At 40.1% G+C, this 26,118-nt stretch overlaps 2 protein-coding genes across 2 annotated transcripts; both read left to right on the top strand.

The window, feature by feature from the left end:
• Positions 1–262: 262 nt before the first annotated feature.
• On the top strand, positions 263–18,637 carry LOC102789409 (tumor necrosis factor receptor superfamily member 11B-like). Its single transcript, XM_006795876.3, has 6 exons — positions 263–352; positions 8,001–8,228; positions 8,974–9,118; positions 14,833–15,048; positions 16,958–17,182; positions 17,306–18,637. The coding sequence occupies exons 1-6, from the start codon at positions 305–307 to the stop codon at positions 17,698–17,700; spliced, it is 1,257 nt and encodes a 418-aa protein (XP_006795939.1). The 5' UTR covers positions 263–304; the 3' UTR covers positions 17,701–18,637.
• A 3,650-nt stretch (positions 18,638–22,287) lies between these two features.
• On the top strand, positions 22,288–24,303 carry LOC102775634 (tumor necrosis factor receptor superfamily member 11B-like). Its single transcript, XM_035909970.2, has 5 exons — positions 22,288–22,296; positions 22,946–23,336; positions 23,477–23,656; positions 23,739–23,820; positions 23,917–24,303. The coding sequence occupies exons 1-5, from the start codon at positions 22,288–22,290 to the stop codon at positions 24,137–24,139; spliced, it is 885 nt and encodes a 294-aa protein (XP_035765863.2). The 3' UTR covers positions 24,140–24,303.
• The last annotated feature ends 1,815 nt before the right edge of the window (positions 24,304–26,118 follow it).

Below are 26,118 nucleotides of genomic sequence, written 5' to 3'. Positions count from 1 at the left end.
TATTTTTGGGGAATATTTGTATCCTTAAGAAACCTAGCAAACTTGGCTTAATTCATGGATGAACCCACCTCATGCAAGATTCGTTTGGAAGTTGTTTTCTTTGATGTCGCCTACCCCATCCACTGTTTTGGTTAATCACTTTATTTTTAGGATCGGAGAACGAGGAGGGAAGAAGGCAGTGCCTTGGAAAACGTGGGTGGGCACACGGTCTCTCTCTCGCTCTCCCTCTCGCTCTCTCCTGTATATAGTAAAGGCTCTTTGATGGAGACTCCATCATACCGCAGTTCGCTTTTACGCAGAGAAGATGAGCTCACGGATAGCCAAATCCAAACCGGCGATGAAACTGATGGTGGTGAGTAGCCAAAGTGTTTGCAGCTCCGCTCCTTGGATATGCTCAGCAGTAGAGCAGCACTTTATTCTGAAGGAATGACTTTTTCATCTCTTCTTTTTCCTTCGGTTTTTTTTTTGTGTGTGTGTGTGTTTTTTTAATATATTAAATTACTGATCCTTAGTTGGATTTTGCGATACATAGATTTCAGATTTCAGAAATGCGAATAAATCTGGAGATCTTTGGCATAATTTGAATACAGCGACTTGCATGTATTGTCGTTAAGGACTAGATAAGGAAAAGCTAAATATTTGCCAACCACATGTTCCCTCTGTGCAGCACGCCTCTGTTCAGGTACTTTGATGATCCCCCATTAATGAGAGGGGCCAGTCTTTAGGCTGTGCGCCACAATCGAAGTGTACCCCTAAATATTGTTGGGTCCTGGTATTTGATGCTGCTATATCGGGCTTTAATAGATTAATACGTGAGCATATAGTTGCTTTTCAGACTTGGCTGCCATTCTCCATATCAGACACAGATGACAATCTAGTTTGTGTATCTGCTGCATGAGTTTGCATATCATTTTATGGTGTGTTGTATCTAGTTTACGCTAATAGCAGAAAGTCAGATATATTAGTAGTATGTTTTAGAGCTATGTTAGGATTATTTTTTTTTAAAGAGCTATTCAAGTAAATTGTCCGGTGTTGTTTATGCTGGGGATTTGTTTGCTTTTGGTAATGAATGGAGCTCATGTTTTATTCACTGCTCTGTGCAGCCTCTACATCTTCAAACACGATCTATAGTTTTCTCAGATAAATTAAAGTTGACTCTGGCTAGTATTTCATTGCTTTTAATACAGCGTGATTAAAATGAATGAAATGTTATCCTCCAAAAGCGGCACGGTGAATTCCCAGCAGATGGTACAGCGTGTCTGACTTTACACCAATTTGCTTTTTTTTTTATGTTGTTTCCATTGGTGTGTTTTGCATGCCGTCCTGTGTCGGGGCCTTTTCTGGTTTTGCATATATTCATGTATGCTCAAGATGGGTATCAGTCCAGAAACAGATAAAACTCTGTAGCTCCAAAACACTGATCTAATATCCTTTTGGCCTTGTGTGAGAGTGCAGGAAAAAGAGAGATTTTTTTTTTTTTTGCCAAGCACGGTCAGTTAGGAAGACGCGTGTTGTTTGTGCGTAATTCAGCGAACAAGGCTGTGAAACAGTAGTTTATATGACCATATAATGTGATACTCAGTACAGATTATTCCTCTAACTCAGTGTAGCCTGTCCTAAAATAGGCAAATATTCTGCTCTTTTGTTTATGCATCGTTCAGTTAGTCGGCCAGTACATCAGTCATTTGGTGAGTAAGACGGGCAACTTTCTGGCAACTGCTTACTCAGTCAGTCTTGACTGGCAACATCCAGCCAACATCTCCATCTCCTCTGAATCCACCACATGATATGCTTGTTTGTCTGCCTGTCAGCCAGGCTTGGTTGCAGTCTGTCTGAAAAACAATTCTGTGGTAAATGGACACTGCAATTTTGGATCTTAAATAGACCTCCAGCACCTGTGTGCTCTTCCTGTTGCACTGCATACTCCTCACACATGTGCTTGTCATTGCCCAGCATGATGCCAGTGGAATAGTTCATCCTGTCAACCTGCTTTTATGAAGGCACATGTTTCAATATGTAAACAGTCATTTTCTTTGAAATGGCAAAAATAACGCACCACTGTCAGAGCAGCAGGTAGTCAGGTCAGTTGTTGTTGTCAGTGTGTCAACATGACTGTTAACCAGCATGGTTGGATAATCCTACCTCTAATCCTCATGCATGGACATGCTTTCTCCCCCTTTGTTACTATCCATGATCTACTATCTGTGTTCTTTTTATCTTTACGCCGCCTCCACGTTACGCTCTGCTGTGGCCGTTGGCATTAGCAACAGCAACTTCCTCAAACCTAGCTGCAGGTTCACACGCAGGCTGAAGAAGCTACAGAGCTCACTTGGCCAAACACTGGAGAAAGGGTGAGGAATGGCGGGAAAAGACAGAGTCGGGTAGGAAGGTATCACAGCAACATGTTTTAAACAAACAAGCACAAATGTTTATTCAGAAAGCAACAATTGCCTCTAAAGGTTACTTCCATACACCTAACTTCCCGTTTCCATCAACAGTAGGTATTGATAGCAGAAGTTTGTGGGTGGCTAGGGAGGGGCGAGTGGGATGGAGCAATTAATGGATACAAAGAGGAGAAAGAGAGCCTGCTGTTTATCTCTTACTACTGTATGAATCATTCTAAAAACAGCATGACTGATATGATGCAAATTTCTGTAGTAAAAGATTACCTGACATTAGATGTGTAACAACACGAGAACAGCTTGATTTATTTGGTTTGGTTTCAGCAAGCAGAGAAATAAAAACAACCAGAAACGTTTAAATTAGTAAAACAGTCCAGATAATCACAGTGACGCGTGATCACAGAAGTAGAAGAAGTAAAGCTTGGACCCCTCAATATGATCACAGCATAAAACTACAGGATCTCCTCTTTGTGTCCAAATGTTGTGCTGGTGTAGCAATTCATAAAAGTGATCAGATTTGGTCATAAATAGCTCAGTTATTGCAGAGTTTTAACTAAAGAACTAAAAAGCACTTTCTCAAATAACAGTTCCATCACACAGTTTGCTTGTGTGTTTATCCAACGGCCCAAATATTTTCTGTTTAACATTTTTACAGTAAAGAGAAAAACCCAGCAAAAATCACAAAGAAAGGCTCCTTCAGACTGAGAAAGATTTTTGCACGGCAGCACGCTTTCTGGGTTAGAGCGCCTTGACACAATATCCACAATAAACATTAGCTCTCGTGCATAAACGACTCAGTAATTTAGGTTAATCTGTAAAATATTCTAGCAGCCAGTTAGAGATTAGAAGTTTCTCCAGCGTGAGAACATGGTGTGAGCGCACCGAGCAGAGACCGCTTGATGTGGTGTGGCATCGTGTGTCGCATAAGTGAAAAAAGACATTGACCTGCGCACACACCCACGGCGGCATACATGCACGTGCAGGCACGCGCACACACGCACAGGCTGGAATCCCCCCTCAGACCACCTGCGCTCTGCAGTTAACTGAATCCATGTGCCTGGTGGATAAGCTGGTGCAACGTGATTTGGTCCCTTTGTGCCACAGCTCTTCTCCTCATGCCATGAATTTAAATCTGACCTCAGGCAAACCGAGCACGGAGTCTGTTTTTTTTGCGCTGCATTTCAGCATAGTCCAAACTCTATCTGCTGCAAGTTAGTTAAACACTGTGGCTAATTTCTCCTGGACGGATTTTTGATATTTCCACGAGCAACACAAAGTATTGTGTTTCTGTTTCATAATGCAGTTGTGATTTACTAAATCGCATTAAAATTTCCCAAGCTCTTTTTATAAAAACATTTGAATCGTTTTATCCTGTAGTTTAACCCTTCGGAGCACATCAACACAAATGAAATGCATTCGGTTAGCGATAGGACACTAATATTTTGCCTTTTCGTGCTAGCTGACCCGTTTGACCTGACCTCTTCACAAACAAATTCCCCCCAATAAATTGCTTTATGTCAGCGCAATAGATTTGCACACAGTTCCAGTCAAAGCATGTCACCATAGTGATAAATCAGTGACAGATAAACAAAACGAAAAGTGTGTGCCTCTGCTCGCTTAATCTCAGAGCCAGTAAATAGCTCACTGGATTGGGTATCACTTGTGTTGAATGTTGTGGGTAGCTAGCACAAGTGAGACGCTTTTGAGATGCTATTGATCCAATATAACCATGTCTGTCACCACCTTCTACAGCATGGGACCCACTCCCGCTGTTTGTTTTGTCTTTATTAAAGAGAAAACATCTCTTAAAGCAGCACATGTTCTCTGTTAAAGCATTGGTAGAAACTTCTCCTCATAAACACGAAGCTTTTTGCTCAGCTCAGTTCAAACGGGATTCGCTGGCACAGATTATATAAGCAAACTATATCTGATGAAGCGGGTTTATCCAGTATAAATATAGACTGTTTTATTCTAACTTTTTAGTTTAATCCACAGAAATGTGGGAACTTTTTGAGCCTCCTTTTCCAGCAAGCCGTTAGAGCAGCTGCTACATGTAAATGATTGCAAGCGACGCTGCTTACAATCATTTACATGTAGCAGCTGCTCTGCCTTGCTCAAGGGCTTTTGCACAGGAATGCTAGAAAATTATCACCACCTCCGTACCTTCACCCTTGATTTTCTCCTCTGAGCTGGCTGAGCTCCAAATAGGATATGTCTCTTGCTAAGCACTCCTCTGATGATGCTAACATTATAATTATGGCTGTCAGTGGCCCCTAGCTGCTGTGTAATTTAGATTTCCCGTGGTCGTCCATGATGTCAGATGGCAGCTTCTAAGGAGACAGACGGGTGAAAAGTTCAGTATCTTTCGTAGCTGTTGATAGATGGAGTCACATGCTCCACAGGACGTCCATCCCAGTGAGTAAATTTTTAAAAAGTTGACATTTTCTCGTCTTCGGTAGCAGAAAGCTACCGTGCTGGGTGGTTGGGATAATTTAGTGCTGCCCATCAGTGCCCAGAAAGTGACCAGAAAGCAGGCAGGGCCTTAAATAATGTCCAGAACCTTCTCTGAAAAACAATACAGCGTACATGCAGTCAGATGATCTGAGAGATAACATCTGTATATGCAATCATCTTTCAATATGGAGTCAAACATCTGTTGAACAACACTACTTGTTGCCAAACACTTGTTATACTTTATGAGGGTTGGCCTTGAGTTTTACTTTGTTTTTGTTTTTTAAAAAGTCTGCTACATCTGTTTCTCAGGCCTCTGGTTCATTCACTTTGAAGATGTGCACATATGTGCACTGAACACATGTACTGTGTATCGGTACACTGCACAACCGTGGCATTTCTCAGACCCAACCTAAAAAGCATCATTGTGCTTTCTTTTATTCATTTTTATTACCTTTTATACATTTCCTGTCACTGCTTTGTGCTCGCATGTCACAGATTTAGGCAAATCAAACTTGTTTCACAAAAAGTACTAAAGGCAGGACAACAAGCACAGATGGGCTGACAATAAAAAAAATGAACTTTGATAGATTAAAATCAACAAAAGGTGCATGAGAGTCCAACAAAACTAGGTACAAGCACTAGAAATCAAAACCTAAACTGAAGTAAGATGAAAGGCATGATAGGGATACAGAGGGGAAAGACGGGATTATACAGTGTACATGCAAAGAGCACTAAATGAGAGAACACAGGTGGAACTAGTAGGGACGTGGAAATAAAGGCAACTACAAAAAAGATACAGAATGAAGCAGATTGCTAAAATAAAGCAGGACATGACTTTAACTGTGACGCAGAAAGCACGTATAGACAGACAGAGGGAGGGACAAGCATGCACGTGGCAAGCTATTGTGCCATTTGACGGATTTCTAAAACAAAAGGGCAAACGCTTATCACGGGCTCTGACCGAGGGTTGGACTGTCCTGCCAGTAAACCACACCTGGGTGATCCAGGTGATCCTCTGTTAGTCACTCAGCATACTCCACTCTCCTGTTTCTAAATCAATTGGATTTGGTCCTTGGGCTTAATGGAGTGTATATACACATTTCTTAATTTAAGGAGTAAGACTATGATTATGGGTTTGAATGCTGCTGGGGCCACCCAGACTACAAACAAAGTCATGCTACTGCTCAGCATGTCGCTGATGAAAGCCTTCCACTGAACATTCGGTGGAAGAGGTCGATAGGTTTTGCCGGGAAAAGCACTGCGCTCTCCAGGCTGTTTGATGTTAGGTTTCTATTATGGTGTGCGAAACCCATTCATCTATTTTTTGCCGTCTTCCTCGGTGATGACCATTGGAAAGGGAGAAATAACAAAACGCGTATGTGCAGGGTGCACGTAGAGTAGTAGTGCCGACGTAAACGCAGTGACGCTTAGGAAAAACACGCCATTTGTAGCCATTTGTAGAACGAGCAGATTGTTCAGTAACATGTGGCAGGACAGGGAAGTCGCAGCTGTACTGCACACTGTTTCTCCCAAACTCACACCCACTCATAAACATGCGTAGATTTCTGGTGAAAAGACCTTTTTTCTTTTAATTCTTCAATATTGATTAAAGGATACAGAGGCAGTCATCATGTAACACACACACACACATTCTGGTTTTCCAGCCATTCCTTAGTTGCATGTTCATGTGCACAAAGTCGACTGTTTTTTGTGGCTCCGAGTTCTAAGGTGAATGGGATAAGTACAAATGCATGCACGCAGGAAGGAGATCAGTGGTGTGCGGCGGGTAATCTGTAGAACAGAGTGGGTGACTGTTTTGTATTCTGGTGGTGAATGGGGAAAGCCCAGTAACCTCCAACAGTACTCTTTATGAACGGCAGCCAGGAGACCACAGAGCGCGCAAACCAGCTCTGAGGAAGATGGTAATTGGACATGAACATCGACTAACACGCACACACCCATACACACACACATTCCTGCATGCTCGCACCCCTGCACACACATGCATGGGAGTTTTCTTTTTTTAGTTGTTTGTCATACAAATTCATTTATTTTTGAAGATGCACACATGATATGAAGCAAGAAACCACATGCAAACACACACTCACACACAATACAAGACGGTCTATTGTTGGTTAGTTGTCCAAGCAGTGAGGATGTATCCGGGCCAACGGGAAAGTCCAAAGAACCAATGGCTAAGGGCCTTTGAGTGGAAGAAGCCTAATGTGTGACAGCTGGTCTGCATGTGCCCTCGACCGGCTAGATTGGCTCCATGTTAAACACGCTCACCAACTGATATCTCATATTTTAGAAACGACCCGAGCGTTTCAGTTTTTGCCTAGGCGATGATACATGGGCTTGTTTTTGTGCAGTAGTTACACAGGCTTGTCAGAGCCTCGCTGAAAACCACCCACTTTACAGAGTATCCATAACGATGGGCTGGTTTTGGGTGGCTGAGGAGAGTGTGGGTGTGGTGTGGATCTTAATCTGGGACAGTATTAAAGTGCGATAGATCACCTCCTGAATCACATCGGATGCTTTTCAGCTGCAAAGCAGCCGAGCTTACGGGGCTGCCGGCATGGGTAGGGAACTGCTAGTGAGGGCAGAGAACACAAGGCTGTACAACTAATGCCTGTAATCCTGTGTCATGCACTTCTTTTATTTCAATGTGTAGAAAATTTTGGCATGACTGAAACATCTGAATTCATTTAAAAAGCTTTGGATTAAAGTCAAACAGATGAGAAATGATGCCAGAAGGCCAATAAAATCATTTTGATCCCTTTATTAATCCTAAAAGTTGAGATCAACAAAAAGTATTGAGGCAAAAAAAAAGGGACGTTACTACCCCGAAAGTTTAAAATACACTTGTCTTATTCTTGCGAATTTGTCCCTATAGAGTAATCAACTGCACTCTGAAGAGCAGCAGAAAAAACTTCAGGACCTTATGTCCACCAGGAGCTTTACTGCTCTGACCTTTCAGTCAACTCGTTCTTACTGGAATCTTTGGGTTGGCGAGTGCTCCAAAATATAAAAATATTTGATTCTTTTGCCAAAGTGAAGCTGTTCACGAGATGGGTTTCATTAGAGATTTTGTCACTGCTGTTGAGTCAGTTCCTGAAGCGACTTACTTTCTTTCTCTTGCAGCTTTTGACAGCTTCTCTCTCCTGGGCCTTTCAGCAGCAAGCTGAACAACCAACGTACCAGCACCGTGACCCCGCGACATCCGCGTTCCTCACGTGTAACCAGTGCCCACCTGGCACAGCGGTGAAACGACACTGCACTGCCGACATGCCCACAGAGTGCCAGCCCTGTCCTGACAGGCATTTCGCCGAGAACTGGCACTGGGGGGAGAAATGCCAGTACTGCACCTCGGTACGTATGAGGCCATCAACCTAACATTCAGTTCTAGTTTTTCTTCTTAATAGAAACTAGGGCTACATGTTTCATGAGGCCGATAATGGTTCCTTTGTTGTGTGTTCAGACCGTAACTGACTGGTTTTTGTGACAATTACAGGATTCTGTAGTAAAAAAAGATCTCCCCAATGTATCGTCTCATACCTAAAAGAATTTCCCAGAGCTGAAATCAAAGTATGGTCAGGAATTATGCACATACCTTTAGTTTTTTGTCTTCCAGCTTTTTTCAGTGGTGCTTTTATGTGGCTTTGCTGGTGTCTTTTCCCAAGATGCATGACCTTACTGTTTATTTATGTTTTGGTGCTGCATTTGTCTTTTTCTTTAAGCCAGTATTTCCACTTCAGTTTTTGTTACTAAAAATGAAAGTCCCAGTTTGCTCATTGTGGTAGAAAGATCTTCCCCCAGAGTTTTGATGTTTCTCCTCCGCAACTCCAGATAAATTACGCAATCACCGCTTTTTCACGATACTCCTTGTATTGTTAACATGTCTGCTTTGTGATGCTTTTAAATTTCAGTTTTCGTCTTCCCAACAGACTAATATGATATTTGAGACAAGTTGCAGAGCGGAAGCATGATGTTCTTCATGACCTGCGTTGCTGTAAACTGCTGTGTTGTTTATAGCAACACATGCAAATAAACTTTTACTTACGTTTTTTGTGCGTGTGCAGCTTCACATGTGTGACCTCTCTGTGTTCCCGTTTAGGTGTGTAAGGAGAGACAGCTAGTGAAGCAGCAGTGCAACAGCACTCATGATCAGCTGTGCGAATGTGCTCCAGGTTTCCACCTAGTGATAGAGTTCTGTATCGCACACAAGGCCTGTTCACCTGGATATGGAGTGGCAGCTTTAGGTAAGAGTAACATCCACATTAAGAATATTATTCAGACGGAGCAGTTTCTATAGAAATTGTTTGAAAAACGAAAACAGCTGGTTTGGGCAGCACAAAATGCTTTGATTGTTTTTTTAACTGAAAATAATGAAAACTGATCAGAAATTCTGCAAAAGGCAGTTAAGGATTAATACAATCATAAATAGATAGTGATTTTTAATCAAATTGCTACTGAGGCCCATTTTCAGCAGCTGTTGTTCCGGTGCAACATTTTGCAAATTTATTGTTTTACAAAAACAAATCAAGAGTACCGTTCCTTTCACAAACCACCGTTTCCTGAAGCTGCCAGTCAAGGACCTGGGAGGCATTCTGCACTGACGCCTCCCGCTTTCTTTTTTTGTGGTTAACTCAGACTACTTCTGTTAAGGCAGCGGTCTGTGAAGATATTTCTGTGGTCCTGCAAGTAGCCAAATTCATTGATTGATTAATGAGAAAAACTGTTTCCAGCTGTACAAAAGGCCGCTCAAGTGGAAAAATGGGCCTCTGCAGATGTTATGTATATTAAAAGCAATCAATAATTTATGATTAATAGTAATCATTTACAACATTTCTGACTATTTTCATATCATATCAAATAAAATAAATGTGTTTTCCCCCTAAAGAAAGGAGATTTCAGGGTGACGTCAAACCTTTGTGTAAATTGGACTGAAATGAGTAGATTGCTACCAGAAGCAGGAGTGTAAATATAAGGCTCGCGGGCCAGATTTGCCCCAACAAAGACTGCAGTCCAGCCCACTGGAAATCTTTAGAAAGTGTAAAAAGGAGATACATTTTTGAAAATTTTATTTTTTAATACATTTTACAGCTTTTCCTGCTGATAAAGCAGGGCACCAAAAGTAATGAAATAACAGATAAATAATTCAATGACAGAAACAATTCATTTTTTATGATCTACTATAGAATTTCTTCACAGTAAAATAAATAAATAAATAAATGAAATAGGCATTTTTTTTAATGAACAAAAACTTTGTGGCGACAAGCTGCCAGAACCTTTTTATTTCTTACAGTATAGGCAGTAGGAAATACATGTAAATAAACAGTTTCTTTCATTTACTGCAGGAGTCCTTTATTGGGGGGAAACACTCCGTTATACTTTTTTAAAAATAAATAATCAGATTTTATATTATTATAATATTTCACATATCAAATGCGTAGTTAAACTGATAGGAAAGGGCTTTCAATGGTCCAGCCCATTTAAAATCTAAGTGGGCTGTATGAAGCCCACCGTGTACAATGGAATCTGACTTCGCTGACTTCAGGTGTCTGTAATAGCGCAAGAGAAAATTCAGTCTGCATGTAGACTAGACAGTTGTAGTGGTTTATCTTAGTGAGTAAACATGAGAAAAGTGCAGTACGTGTGCTTAAAGGGACACTCAGTCTGCGTGTCACTGTAACAAGTATCTTTTCTTTGATCTTCTTTCGATCTCACCAATTTCCCGGGCGGGTTACACTGGACTGGCCTGTCAGGAACTTTGATAAAGCAGAGAGATGCGTCAGTTACATTTTCACATTCAGATATGTTCTTAATTATATCACCAGACACCAGGTTTTTCTTCCTCTTCTTCCGAATATGTGAACCAAACCCATTCCTGGTGAGCATCTCCCTTTTCACAGAATAAAACCTTTTTAAAGTGTTTCTTAGAAATGTCCTACTTCTCTGTTTGTGTGTCTTCCTCACAGAGGTATTTTCACCATCTCCTGCTCTGTGTTTCCTGGCAGTGAGAGGCTATCAGGGTTTTTGATGTAGCTGTTTAAAACATGCAAAGCATGCTTTGTTGTACTTGTGAACTAGAGCGCGAGATGTGTGAAACGGGCAGTTAAGTTGTAACTAAGAACAATCTTAACAACTTTATCGCTACATATACACGATTAAGCTGAGTAACTGGCGCATAAATGCATTAGTCCATGTTGAGAAAAAACAAAATAACTTGTTTCTGAGTCAACAGGAGACCTTAAAAAGTTAGTCATGACATCATAAAGTGTCTGTGCAAATAAAGCAGTCAGGTATGTCCTGAAGGTGTGAAATATGTAACTATAGCCTTTCTCCACAAAATGTATCTAATACAGAACTTTCATGTGTTCTAACACTGATATACAGCATGTCAGACCTGACTCAGTCTCTTCCACTTTAGTCTGTGTTGTTAGTGATATGAAGTCCTTTGAATGGTCAGCAAGACTAGTTATAGAAATGCCTGTCCATTCCAGAGTTCGTCAAACCGTGAAAACAAACTGTCTACTGGCATCACTCAGAAAATTCAGGTTACTTTGTGTCATTCAGTGTGCGCCAAATGAACCACAGCAAATGTATATATCATTATAATAGCTATAACTCATTTCCTTTGATTCCAGGCCTTCAAAGCTAGCCGTGTAGCTTTACCTGTGACTTTTTTTTTTTATCACATCCTGTAGTGTTCAAAGGTTTTTATGTAAATCAGAAAAGCTAAATCAGAGTGTTATGAATCTTCTGTGTCTACAACCCTCAGATAAATTATTATTTGCACAGTATTGTGCATTTGATGATAATGTGACATTTTGAAAGAGTGAAAGCACTTTCTCATTTGTTCCTTTTGTACCTGATAATGCAAATTGTAAAGCACAAAGAGGAAACTTGAGCGATGAGTCATCAACTTATTTCGCCCTTCCTGTGCTTCCTCTTAGAAATAATGTGATGCAACAGTTTCTAGTTTCTCCGGCAGTTTCAACTCAGTCAGTGTGATGTCTCAGACCTTACAAAGACTTAAAATTATGCCGTAGTTTCTGTGTATATGTATATGCGATGGTCCATGCAGGTCTATTGGTTGGCATGAGGCTCCAAATGGACTTCTGCATAGTAGCAGTTTACTACAACACAGCCAGCAGACTTTAAAGAACTGTAACAGGAATGACTATATATCTATCCTCACCAGGCACTTTGTTAGGTAAACCTTGCTGTTGCTGGGTTGGAGCCTTATTTGTGGCTTTCATTCAAGGAGGTGTTCCAAACATTCCTCAGATTACATGTTGACATGACAGCATCACACAATTGCTGCAGATTTGTGAGCACCACATCCCAAAGGTGCATGTTCAGACCAGTTTGAGATGTTCTAAGTTTTGTGACAAGGTGTATTATCCTGTTGGAACACCTACCAGAAGATGGTCATAAAGGGGTGGACATGGTCATCAAAAATAAACTGCGGCATTTAAATGATGATCAGTTGTTACCAAGGGAGCCAGATTGTGCCAAGAAACATAACAGCACCAACAACAATCTGAGCCACTGATACAAAGCAGGACGGATCCATGGATTCATGATAGCCTCAGCTTCCTGCTCTTAGGTGAATGGAGTGGCACCCGGTGTGGTCTTCTGCTGCGTAACAGGTATGCAGAAGAGCATCAGATATGCCTCTTGCCTTCCTAAAAGCTCAAAGCCATTTGTTCAGTCTCCTCTGACCATTCTCTATAAACCCTAGAGATAGTTTTTTGTTTACTTGGACCAGTCTGCCTGGCACCAACCATTTAAAGCCATTAAAATCACCTTTCTTTCCCTTTCTGATGTTTAGTTTGAACTCTAGTTGCCATGTTATTTGCTGACCAGATATTTCTGTTAACAAGCAGTTAGACAAAGACCTGATAAAGTGGCTGGTGAGTTTTTAATGTTCTGCAGCTGCATAAGTCCATGCAACTATCAGTCATGCTTAAGACGTATTGTGTCCATCAACACCTGATACAATAACCATGCGTCAATATCATAGTGGATATCCAATCAGATTTTTTTTTTTTCAGATTCCTTCCTTAGTGTGTCAGTAGGAACTGTTGGTGAGAAAGTCTGATTTTAAGCATACCAGTGCACTGAATCTGGTATTTGTACTGGAACCACAGCATAAACTAACACCAACCTTCTCATGACTTCATGTTAAACTTTGGACCAGAGTCCAGAAATCACAAGGATGAAACAACATTTTCCATCGATTGTGGTTATCATGTGACCCCTGCAATACTTTTTTCCATAAATTCCACTGACCTTAATCCACAATCAGCAGACATGAGACAGCAATTTAGGGGATCTCCCCCCACCCCCACTGAAGCTGAACAACTTATTATGTAATGCCTCGAGCTGTGGTTAAACCACAGGATGCTGGGTCAGTCTTCTGACAACACAAGCCTTTTATGACTCCGTCCTTTTCCCCCTTGATCTCATGATTGTTTGTTTCTGGTTAGAATTCTTTGTCATTCTCCGAATGGGATTTGCTATGTGGGTCATCTGTGTTTTTGGAATCCGATCGATATGGTAGACAGTACGGGGGGGGGGGGAACAGCGTGCAAATCAACGAGTTTTCATGAGTAATTTATTTTTTTTGCCTCTTCCATGTTTGTTTGATCATTATATTGTTAGGCAAACAAGTGTTAGCTCATCAAAATTTCCAAAATACCCAAGATTTATTTTTGTTCAACATTTATTTAGTCAGGTGATGACTTCTTTGATTAAATAAATCAGCAGTAATTAACTTGGAAACCAGTTTTCTAGAGCAGACTGAACAACTGCAGCATCGAAAGTTGCACACAAAACTACAACTACTGACAGTAGTAGTAGTTAATATTATCACTATTATAAGCTGTCATTATAATAAAACTTTGATGAACAACAAGTGAATGAATGAATCAAATAAGTGTTTCGCTTTTTATTCATACAATGTGTTTAATCTATGTCTAGAATCTTTAGTCAATAACTAGTAAACCTTGTATTACATAAACATAACGATAATATGTGCACCATTAATCAGATCTAAAGCAATTTCTTTTAGCAAAGTGCTGACATGCATTCTTTACATTTTTTTCCGCAGAGGAAATTCTGAGAAATTGACATTAAAGTCAGCAATAAAATATAACCGTCATACTACAGTTATAGGCTGTCACGTTGTCATCTGACACAGTACATGCTTTGTCATGACTCGCAGAGGAAACGCTTTCGATTGTTTTTGTATGCATATAAGGCGATGGTTTCCTATTTGACGATATGTTTTCAAGAAAGGACGCATTGTACCATGGTAGCGGGAAACTAATCAAAGGTTAAATCTGAAATAAGCATGGCTTGTCGTCCCACGCACTTTCACTTCAAGATCAAAATAAAATGAGGATGTGATTAGTAGTTCCACTTCATGGACTGTCATGCGTGCCGATGGTCATATACCAGAAGTTGTGATGGTTTCCTGTAATGTTATTGTGGCAACTGTCAAATGAGATTATAAAAAAAAAGTCACGTATCTAAATATAGTTTTAAAGTCACAGCATATTATAGTAAATCAACTGTAAAATAAAGTTCTCAAAACGTGCCTACGTATTACTATTAGAAGTGGCTTTGGCTGCAAAAAAAAAATCAGCTGACAAATCACATTGCAGCTAAGTCACATGACATCATAGTAAGAGCATGTAAGATACAGAAAGAAGGCGGTGTAGTGACTACGACTGATATGAGTCATTCTCTGAAACACGCTCTCAGTATGATGAGCTTTCACATGTCTCTGCGGTTCTTAGAATCACATCTGCTTCTTTTTGCACTAAATTGTGAAAATGGCTGAGTTTCAGTTGAAGCTCTAGATGAGAAAAAAAATCTGTGGTTAGGTGCTTTCTCACATGCTCAGAAGTGTCACTTCTATCAGTTTTCATTTGCAAAAATTATCTCTGTAAATCTCTTCCAGGTACGCCAGTGAGTGACACAGTGTGTGACCTTTGCCCTGATGGTCATTTCTCCCCGGGTGGCTCCTCCACCAAGCCGTGCCAGCCTCACACGAACTGCTCAGAATTGGGCCTCAAGACACTGAGATGGGGCACGTCCACTGCAGACAGCCAGTGTGGCACTCCGGACAAGAAGGCAACGCTGGAGTGCTCTCATCATCACACTTTGTGCCAGACTGGTGAGAACATACGCGCTGTCATGTCATGGACAGATCATATGGAACGTTTTAGGACTGATCCTGGAATCTGGGTTGATCATTAGCACAGTGTTTATCCAACACACACCCATACACAACACACACATGGACCAGTGTTGTTGACTTAACCTCAGCTGTCAACAACTTAAAAATCAACTTGAAGTGAATTATTTCAAACATGTGGTCATTTTCACCCCTAAAGGCAGGGGATTTCCTCGGTCAGGTTCGCTGTCCAGATTCCAATCTTTTGCAAATTCTTGCGTGCCTTAAAACCAACACAGCAGTGAAAACCAAAGGGTTGAACGCTGGATGTTTATGGCATTGTTGTCAAAAAGACCCATGATGGATCAATTACCCCCTTTAACTGTCACATCCCCAAACACAATAACAGAGGAAACTGAGTCAAAGGAGACGCAAGGCACGCTGGTTGCTCTTTGTTACTCAGACTTCGACTGTGACAGATGCTGAAGGATAATTTGAGATGAGAAGCCGCAAGTATGACACTAAATTCCCAGACCGTGAGAAACCACAGACACTGGAGAACACACACATGCAGATGTACAGACCCTGGCGCACTCATATGCCACACTTAGACGAAAACACACAAAGCTGTGGTCCCTCTGGGAGGGTGATGCTCTCCTCAAACATTCATTCACAAATTGCCTTCCTGGTAACTACACCACCGCAGAGTGCCTGCTTCAAATCCTGGAACAGCTTAGCTGTGTTTCTGAGCAAAAAATGTAAAATTGAAAGCAGTTGGGATTCCCAAAGTCGGTATTAAGCCACCAGGAAGTCACTGTTAGTTGTGGTGCGAGCCGCAATTACATCACTCATAAATTACTGAAATGATCAACATGAAACATGAAATTTGGTGTAATTTCACATCATCTTTAATAAAAAGGATGTGAAATTGCATATCATATGAAGTGTGTCCGGTTGGGAGTGTCCTCAGCGAAAGCAGGAAGAAGAATGTTCGCTTGGCTGCCTTAAAAAATGTAGGGCAACAGGCTTGGCTGCAGTTTGGCTCGGCTAGTAGGAGTGATCCCAATGAGGAACAGAAATAAAATACATCTGTGGTTCTCCCGTGGTCAAATTACAAGGCAACACTAAACATAGGCAAAACACATGCAAACACGAAAAAATATGCAGAAGTAAACTGATGAAATAACATGTGTTAAATCCCGTTATATCTCATTTTAAACTGCCTTCAATTAGGAACAAAAAGAAAAGAAAAGAAAGTTACTTTATGTTGTTATCCCAGATTCCCAGTCATCACTTGCAGATTGAGGTTATTAAAGTGGAGACTATGGAGTCTTTGCTGTTGATTTTATGGTTGAAGAGTTGCAGTGACACAGATGAATAAGCAAAACATAGTGAAACTGTTACGTCAGTAAACATAGTGTGTAATGTCAGTTACACAGCGATGTCTATTTAAAGTGTGCAAACATGCGGTAATGTGCCACCACAAACTGTCGTGGAATCGCTCCACAAATCTGCAATTGGGACTTAGGTGGGAACCTCTAAGGTTAGTTTGGCATTATCTACAGATACCGATTTAAACAAGGGGAGAAAAATAAAAGATCTAAAAGACATAAATATGTTTAGCATAGCTGATCGCACTAACATGTCAAGCACTGTACTAAAAGCTGGGCCATGTTTGGGCAGGTGTCACTCTACCAGCCCGCTTGTCATACTGGAATACATACGGCCAATGGTTTGGAATTTACTAAAGTTGTTTTATTACTTGTGAACATTTACTCATTTGTAACAGGTTGTTACAAATGTTACATATGTTAATTCCTTCTGGTTTAAGCAAATGGATGTCAAGCATCACTATCCAGAACTTTTGTGCATGTGTGTGTTTTCAAGCCCACTTTGCTTCTCTTTCCAGATGTGACTCTTTGTGAAGAGGCGGTTTTCCAGTCGCTAGCCTCGCTGCGACTTTCCTCGGTGCCCCTGGAACGACTGTTGGACAGTCTTCCTGGGAAGAGGGTGGATCGCAAGAGCCTGGAGAGGCTGAAGAAGACCTGCTCTCCCCAGCAGCAGGTTCTCCACCTTCTGCGACTGTGGAGAGAGCAGAACAAAGACCAGGACAAGCTGTATGGCTTCATACAAGGTATAAAATAAGATTTACAAAAATGCTGCACCAGCACAAACTGGAGTGTTGTGCTCCCATGCTATCTGTTTGCTATTTAAATTTTTGCATTGGTATACTAATGTAAACATACTTTATTTGAAGGTGTGAACCACTGTGAGAGGAAGGTCTCCCGCTGCAGCAGTCTAAAAAACCTGACTCTCGACGACCTCATGAAGGTAACAAACAGCTTGCCGGGAGTGAAAGTTAAGGAGGCGGATGTCCAGGCCGTGGTCTCTTCTTGCCTCCCCAGGCAGTACATTCTGCAGCTTCTTCACCTCTGGAAAAAAGCAAACCACAACCTGGACCTACCAAATGCTCTGTCTCACAGTCTCAGGGTCCTGCGCAACCAACAGGCACCACGTCATCTGCTCAAAGGCCTGAAGAAGATTAGCCGCATCATTGGAACCACCTCGGCACAAAAGATGTTTCAGAAGACGTTTGTCAGTATGCTTCAGGATGGATCGTGTTTTAAAGCCCATAAACCATTAAATGAATAAGCAGTACACAGGTACAAATAGAAATAGATACAACCTAAAGCATAAATAAACACTATTTCACTGACAAAAAAGGGAACACTAAAACGATACACAATGAGCAGGGAGGTGCATTTTTTTTGTAGTAGTGAGAGGTCTTTATAATATCAAAGCTATGCATATACTGTCTAAAAATGGGTTTTCCTAACTTTAACATGGAAGGAAAGATGGAAAAATAAATTAGTCTTTCCTTTTCTGATTTTTTTCTAACCTAAACGAGGCACTAATAACTTCACCCTCAGTCCACGGTAACCGTCCGCAAGGAAGAATCTGACAAAAAAAAAAAGAGGTGTTCACACATCTGTGTACTGAATACGGATGTAAAACAAAAGGTTTTTGAAAAAAAGAAAAAGATTTTTTAGAACTTCATGACTGGAGTCTGTGAAAAATTAAAAAAAATGTTATTTAAGATGTAAATATTAATACTATTTTATAGAAAATGGTCCGGCAGATGTTGTTATTGTTGCTTTCTCGCTGTTTGAGAGGAAGGATTTGGTTTCATAATGAAATATTTTTTTTCTCATTTGTTGGTGTGTTTGTTCTGAACTGCTGACAAGCAAAGCTCATCGTTATTATTTTGTAGTTGTTACTTATATGAATGTACAAAGGAGTGCAATTGTTTTCTATTTAAAAAACTAAGTTTTACTTTCTGAACATGTAAAGGCTTATGTTTATTACTTCTTAGAAATACTGGATTCCAAATGCTGCAAGTTAATGAAGTGATATTTGTTTTATATTTTTGTTGTATCGCGTTTTTACTATAAGTGTATGACCTTTGTTGTATATGTGCCTGACTGGTCCTTTTTAAGCTTGTTTAAGTTGTGAACATTGATAACAAATGATCTGACTAAATTCAGTGTGTAAAGATGTATTGTTTCATTATAAATATGCAATGAACAGACAGACGGTTTTAGTCTTGTGATTTCATAGCAGTGTTAAATTTAGGAGAAAACCCCCCCAAAAAAACATTGTTTTCTGGTAAATCAACTATATTGAATGCTTTTAGTTTTAAAATCCTCCAAGGGTGCCTTCCCTGAGATGGAAGGGGACTGAATGGCTGACTGGATCAAACAATCTGTACTTCTGATCTCTTGACTGAGAAGAATTTGGTCTTCCCCAGCTTAGCGATCAAGGCGTACAGTGAGTTTCCTGACAGAGCCACTTTGATGTGAGTCACCTACATTAGATCAGCTTTTCCAAGATGTCAGCGTAGCTTCCATTTACACCAAAGTGCACATGAAGCCTGCCAGGATTAGAAACAGAGGCACTGCAGTTACATTTGGATATAGGCCTTGATGATTTCTCTAAGTATGAAAGTGCAGCTGACGTTTCATGGTGGGTCAAATGTCTGAAGTTAAAGGATCACGGTGCATGTAATGTGTACTATAATCATAACTTGATGCTTATTTCATGTATATCTCACAGGCAGTATCATTTTTCTGTAGCGGTGAGGACTCAGTGAAGAGTGCAAAAACCTTTTATGGCCAGGATACGTTCTGAATTACGCACAGAGGATGTGTCACATTTCAGATCATCTGGTTTTGAAACCCATATTTCACATGAGCGAGTGCCAGTTTTCAGCATGTGACTGAAAGGTTGACCTGATTTTGAGTCGACACACCTACGCAATCTTCTAAACCTTGTGTGCCTCGTGTAAATTCCGCAAAGCCAGCACAATACATAACATCTTAAAAGGACTCACAATAAGTGCTACTCAACTAAAAAAAGAAGTCATATGGTCACATCGGAAGAACTGAAAAAGGATATGAAAATTAGCACATTTAAATATGGTATCATTTGCATTTTTTAGACTACACAGCGTTTTTAAACTGTGGATTCTGGCATGTTTGCAATAATAATTTAAAGAACTAAATTAGGACCATGAATTGTGCAATACAAAGTCAGTTAGAACCTAAGAAATAAAGGACATTTGATAAATGTAGGTCATACTTGTGGGCACAAAGCATTTCCTGCACCGACAAAGCAGTAAATGTGACATTTTATTGCAGGCTGTAAAGTGTGCACATGATAGACTCATTGTGCCTATCAGTTGTCGATGCAAGCTAAGGAAACCACTCTAAAGGATCATTTTGAACCTTTTTCCTCAAACTCCTTATCAGCCCATCCCAAAATAAACAGCGCACTTGAGGATTGAGTGAAAAACTCAAGTTTCATTTGTTTTACAGCATCACACAGGAAACAAGAAACACTGCATTAATGGATCCTTGGTCGTTAGGAGCTTAAGGGAGATGCTGTAAGTTAGTCACACCAAACCAGCTGGTTCCTAAACCGTCAGCACTTTAAATGTTGGAGATTCGGGAGGATCAAATAGGGAGGAGACACCTGCTGCTGATTTTAATATCCTAGATCTTATTTCCAGTTATTCCCAGTGAAAATTCCTGCCCCTATTTAAAATTCAGAATTCAAGCCTTTCTGAGTCAGACTGGATACAGACCTCAGCAGGATCGCCATCAATGCAAGACGATGATCATTATGAGACGAAGGAAAAAAACACCATCTACTCTATCGAGGTATTACTACTACAGAATCTTATAATTAGATGCCTATAAGTATAGTTATACTAAATTACAACTGTAGGATATGAGCTACACTTATCAGCAGGTACTGTTCGTCTCCACAGCTTTCTGTACTAGTGCCGTTCCTGCTCTCTGGTGAGATCTGCTGCATCAGGGTGGAGGACTCTGATCCCATCTATGAGCACCAAGACCCATTAACCACAGAAACACTCACAGGCTCCGAGTGTGCAATTACTGCATCATCACTGTGTACAGAGAGTGCGAGCCATGCAGAAGTGCCCAATACCTGTGGAACTACCTGCTCTGCGTGTGTCACCTGTGGGAGTCTAAAAGGTGTGTGTAGGTGTGTTTCTAGTTTGTGGATTCAAATTTTGTTGGAACTTTGTCAGGGAGACCTCCGTGACATTCCTTTCAGGATTCTTCAGCGTGCACAGGATGCCTGCTGTGAGGACTTTTATTGAGCCTGCTCCTTACTTACTCCTTACTACGGAGCCCCGCAAGGGACATGGGAGAAAAAAATGCGAGATCTCGCAAAACAAACTCGGGATCTCGCAAAACTTTTGCGACATCTCGCAAAAGTTGAATTCCAACAATGGTGGCAGCTACTTAGTTGTAATATTACTCTTTTTGGGTCACAAAATAAACTTTTAAGATATTTTGAGGCGTGAATTTGTGTAAACGTCAAATATCTGCTCGGTTTACAAGACATCACATATTTGCAAAAGTGCTCCGACGTTTTCGGAGATGTCTGACACCCACCATCTCGAAGCTAATGGGAGGTCGAGACCTACTACAGCCAGGAGGAACACCGCTCTCCCGGCACATCGTGCCTCGACCTCCCGGTCGGCTTCGAGCAGGCGGCCTCTGAAGAATGCGTCTAAAACTTTTGCGAAATCTTATTTTTTTTATATATATAAATCAAATGCACAAATTGGTCAAATTAACCTATTAAATACAATGAACAAGTACAGTGAAACACATCCTACCACAGTTGAGTCATGCTCATATTCTGTGGAAACAGGAAGAGAACAGAGAAATGAAGATCCTGCTGTGACTCACTGACCAGTTCGTTTTGCTAATTCATCAGACTGTAAACCCCAATCAGTGACTCACTGACATATTCTGCAAATTAAAAGGGGGACTCACATAGTGACGTATGATTTTGCCTGCTTCAAGAACCAGGCGGTAAAAAAAAAAGATCAAAAATTTGTATTAACCCGCACATCATATGCAAATGACAGCACAGACACATTTCCCTGAAAGTTTAGAAGTTTTTCAAGTTGTGCAAAGGCAGATATTTCTCAAAAACCTGTGACTCATGTGTGATAAGATATATTACTGTAACATTGTAGACTTCTTTATTTCGCTATAAATTATATTCATCAAATTCCCACAAATGAAAGAAGCTTTGCAAGCTTTGGACTTTTGAATACAATATTACACAACCCACTGTGTATTCAATGACATTACAAAGTAATCATGCATTTCACGTGGAATTCCAATAAAACTGATTGATGTTTGTGGCTGTAATGTGACAAAATGTGGAAAAGTTCAAGGGGGGCGAATACTTTTGCAAGCCACTGTATATTTGACCCTACACTTTACAGAAGATTTAAGGTCTTTTAAGAGTAAACAGCAAACTATATGCTCTATTCACGTAATCTCATATCAGTGGCCTCCCAGCAACAAGTTGGTAAAATCTGATAATGAGCTTAAATGTGAATTATTTCTATCAGACAAGGAGGAACCAAAAAACTCTGTCACAACACTTGATTAAGATGACACATGCAAAGTTAGCAACAGGCAGCGAGTGAAACTAAATCACACATTACTCCAAATACTTCCTTCCATTTTCTGACAGTTTCTTTTTTTTAATAATATTGCTTTACTACACAGAAGTAGTTTGACCTTTAAGATGAAGTTTACAGCTGATTAGACAAACCACATCACCCACGCAGGAAGGGTTCCTATAAAAGGCGAGTGCTGTCAAATCCTCTTTGACAGACATCCCATCATGAACATGGTGAGTATTTGACACAACTATAGAGCTTAAAATGGGAATACGTGATAGGTTCACATTTCAAAAAATTTAAAACTCGTTTATATTTATTTTACAGAGTATGCAAATTCAAGAAATGGGGAAATATTTTACAATAGAAAAAGAATAAACAGAGATATGCATTTATGTTTAATTACATTTGATTATGTGACGCAAAATAGTTAAATACTTAAATCACTTTTATCAATGATTTGTAGAGGAAGTTTGCCACAGTGGACTCTTTTGTGCTTACAGTGTACAGATGGTTTATCCATTAGATGCTGCATTGAGGTTAAAGAGGTTTCCTCTTGTTAGTTTCATTCTGGCCCCTGAAAAGTCAGTGTAGAAGCTAAATATCAGGTCAGATCAGACAAGAGGTAACTTAAAAACAAAACGCAGCTAATTTGAGAGGATTAAAAATAAACAAATGCTTCCATATTTTTTATGCATGTTCCTGTTTTATTGTTTTTGACTTGCGGTTTCAAGTTGTGCAATTTAACCTAGTAAATATTTCCACTACTTTAGGTGAAATTTTAGAGCTACAGGATGAGGGAGCTATAACTCACAGGCATAGCAAATCACATGTTCTGAGGTATTTTCAGCACTTATAATCAGGTGTCGTCTCTCTCTACAGCTTATCGTGCCAGCGCTGTTCCTGCTCTCTGGTTCACTCTGTGGTGCCTCAGTGGTGGATCCTGTTCCCACCTTTGACCACCGAGACCCGGTAACCGGAGAAATCCTCAAATGTCCCAAGTGTCCACCGGGCACGTTCATGTCTGCATATTGCACTGCCACCACACCCACACAGTGTCAGCCGTGCAAAAATGGCCACTTCACCGATCTGTGGAACTACCTGCCCAGGTGTCTGTACTGCAACAACCTTTGCACAGGTAACCTGGAGGTGGAAACAGAGTGCTCCCCGACAACCAACAGGATCTGTCGGTGCAAAGAAGGCTTTTACTCGGCTGATGACTTCTGTATCAGGCACACAGAGTGTGGCCCCGGATACGGGGTTCAAACCAAAGGTACAGTATTCATTTTTTAAATATGAACTACTAAACCATCCATCCATCTTCTTCTGTTTATCCAAAACATCAGGATGTCTAACTCACTTTACATTTCCAATGAATGTAGTGACCTGAAGTCCTCTGTTGTCCTCTCTTAGGTACACAGCAGACAAACACCGTTTGTGAAAAGTGTCCAGAGGGATATTTTTCCAGCTCATCTTCTGCGGTGGATTTGTGTGTAAAACATCAGGAGTGCTCCAGCGGGCAGAGCGTACTCCTCACTGGCTCAGCCTATTCTGACACCGTGTGTGGCACCTGTGAGAGTCTTGCAAACGGAGGTATGTTATTAATGTTATCTGCCAAAAACAAAATACTTTTTTAATGCAACCAAATTTACAAAGTTATTTCAAACTTTCTCAGGTGAGACTCTCAGGACATTCCTCTCAGGATTCTTCCATGCACACAGGATGCGTGTAGGAAAAATCAAGAAGTTTGTTTCCAAGTGAGCACACTCTTTGTCTGTTTGACTATTCTCCAGCACTCCTTCACATCTAAATTCAAAAAAGATGCCAATTAAACCATTGTCTCCCTGCAACAGATACATTCTTACCTCGTCAGAAGAGAGGTGCAGTCTCCCCAAACAGAGAGAGCCTCTCATGGATCACATCATAGACTGGCTGGCAAAGGCTCCGGAGGAAAAGCTGAGGAAGATTCCCGACATGCTAACAGCTTCAGATCTTAACTCCATGGCAGAAAAACTAAAGAAGAGACTCCATGAGATTAAGCAGCAGAACCCAAACTGCAGCTTAACAATAGATTAAGTAAACAATGCTCTCTAGTCTGCAGTCTGTTACACATTGAAAACATTTTTATAAGTGTTATAGGAGGATATTTTTTCACCATTCTCCATTTTATTGGCGTACATGCATTGTAATAAAGGTAGACAAATGTTAACACAAATAATATCGTTTTTATACATTGAGGCTTCTGATTAGAAGACATATGACTCCATTACAGAAGAGCTGTGAATTATTCCTATGAAATAAGGGCCACAATGAACAAGCTATTAAATACATATATTCACATTGCTACAGCTGTTTTGCACTTAACTCCACATTGTTAAGAGCTTAAGGATGGAAAAATAAAACAACAACTAGGAATTCCACACAAAAAAACCTGAAATATGAAAACATTTTAAACACGACATTGTGATGTTATTTAAAGTTTTAAATAAAAGGATTTTTATAAGATTGTGTGAATGTCATTCAAACTGAAATATTTTACCTGCCAAGTGTAAAAACCAAACAAAGTATCGCGCACGCTGTAACCTAAAGTCACAACCTCCTGTATCGCCTCCTCCCTTATGACCTTCCTATGAATGAACTAATTATTTCAAACAAGTGAAAATGTAGCTCGTCTTTCTTGTTATCATTATCCTGGAGTAAAACACATACTTTGTAATTGTATTACAAAGTACTACAGTTAGTGTGAGGAACTGTTAGAGATCCAACACGTTCTCACTCCCACAGCGTAACAGTCGTGGATATAAAAATAGGACAATTTCATGAATTAATAATTACATAAGCACATTAGTAAATTCATTGTAATTATAACTGTATTAATTATTTGATCATTTACTTGACAATAAAATGAAGAATTGGCAGCGATTTCAGCCTAATGTCAAGAGAACTTAAAGTATAATAAAGTACTGTTTTAAAGGATCCTTTTAAACTTACAAAAATACAGTATTGTTTGAGTATTTGCCCCCTTCCTGATTTCTAATTTTTGCATTTTTGTCATAGTAATATTAGACAAAGAGAACCTGAATAAATTCAAAATGAAGTATTCCAATGATCATTTCATTCATTACGGGAGAAAAGCTATCCACACCTGCCCCTCTGTGAAAAAGTAATTTCCCTCTAAAACTGCTTGTGCCACCCTTTGCAGCAAGTAGTGCAATCGAGCGTTTGTGATAATTGGCAGATGTGGGAGGTGTGTAGTCATAAATCCTGCAACTGTCCATCAACACAAAGAGGCAGAAAACAAAAGTTCGTTCAGTGCTTGACTGCAGGATTTGTGCTGCAGCCCTGACCTGTAAGAGGGTTTACGTTCCTCCTTAGCGTTATGCGCCATCTAGTGGCAACTTTGAGTAAACACCTGATATAGTAACAAGCGGGAGTGGCAAAAGTACAGACATTGTGTCCTTATGAATCAGAATCAGAATCCTTTATTAATCCCTAAGGAAATGATGCTGTAATTAAGTAGGTGTACTGATACCCTGTTTGTATTTCCGCCACCCAAAGCTTATTTCTTTATCAAGAGAATAGAATAGAATAGAATAGAATAGAATAATCCTTTAATTGTCCCACAAGGGGAAATTTGGTTGTAACAGCAGCCAGAAAGACACATATACAAACAAACAGTACACAGGACACAGAACAGAAACATACAAATTTATTTTTTTTTTACATATTTACATCAAGGACAATGGTTACTATAAACAGAGTACTGTACAGTTATTAAATTAAATAAAAATAACTACAGATAAGAGGCAAACCAGGTTGTAGGTTGATTAAATTATCAAGGTTCAAGGTTCTTTATTTGTCACATGCAGAGTTATACAAGTATAACACACAGTGAAATGTAACCTGACACGCTCCTTGACATGTGCAAAAATGGGGGGAGAGTAAGAACATTATATATATAGTATATACATTAGGTGAATGTGCAGTAGTAGCAGCAAGCAGGTAAATTCTGTACATTAATAAGAATAGACAATCTGACTATTTTACAGAATAGA

The sequence above is a fragment of the Neolamprologus brichardi genome, chromosome 11 (genome assembly GCF_056152115.1).
Source record: "Neolamprologus brichardi isolate AB-2024 chromosome 11, ASM5615211v1, whole genome shotgun sequence".
NCBI lineage: Eukaryota > Metazoa > Chordata > Actinopteri > Cichliformes > Cichlidae > Neolamprologus > Neolamprologus brichardi.
This window is presented reverse-complemented; position numbering and strand designations above follow the sequence as displayed.

What these genes read in the sequence shown, in the direction of transcription:
- LOC102789409 (XM_006795876.3), top strand. Translation starts at nt 305, where the DNA reads ATGAGCTCACGGATAGCCAAATCCAAACCGGCGATGAAACTGATGGTG. An exon ending in AATGCCAGTACTGCACCTCG is followed by an intron (nt 8,229 to 8,973) that starts GTACGTATGAGG and finishes GTTCCCGTTTAG; the next exon opens with GTGTGTAAGGAGAGACAGCT. An exon ending in ATATGGAGTGGCAGCTTTAG is followed by an intron (nt 9,119 to 14,832) that starts GTAAGAGTAACA and finishes AATCTCTTCCAG; the next exon opens with GTACGCCAGTGAGTGACACA.
- LOC102775634 (XM_035909970.2), top strand. An exon ending in ATACGGGGTTCAAACCAAAG is followed by an intron (nt 23,337 to 23,476) that starts GTACAGTATTCA and finishes GTCCTCTCTTAG; the next exon opens with GTACACAGCAGACAAACACC. An exon ending in TGAGAGTCTTGCAAACGGAG is followed by an intron (nt 23,657 to 23,738) that starts GTATGTTATTAA and finishes AAACTTTCTCAG; the next exon opens with GTGAGACTCTCAGGACATTC.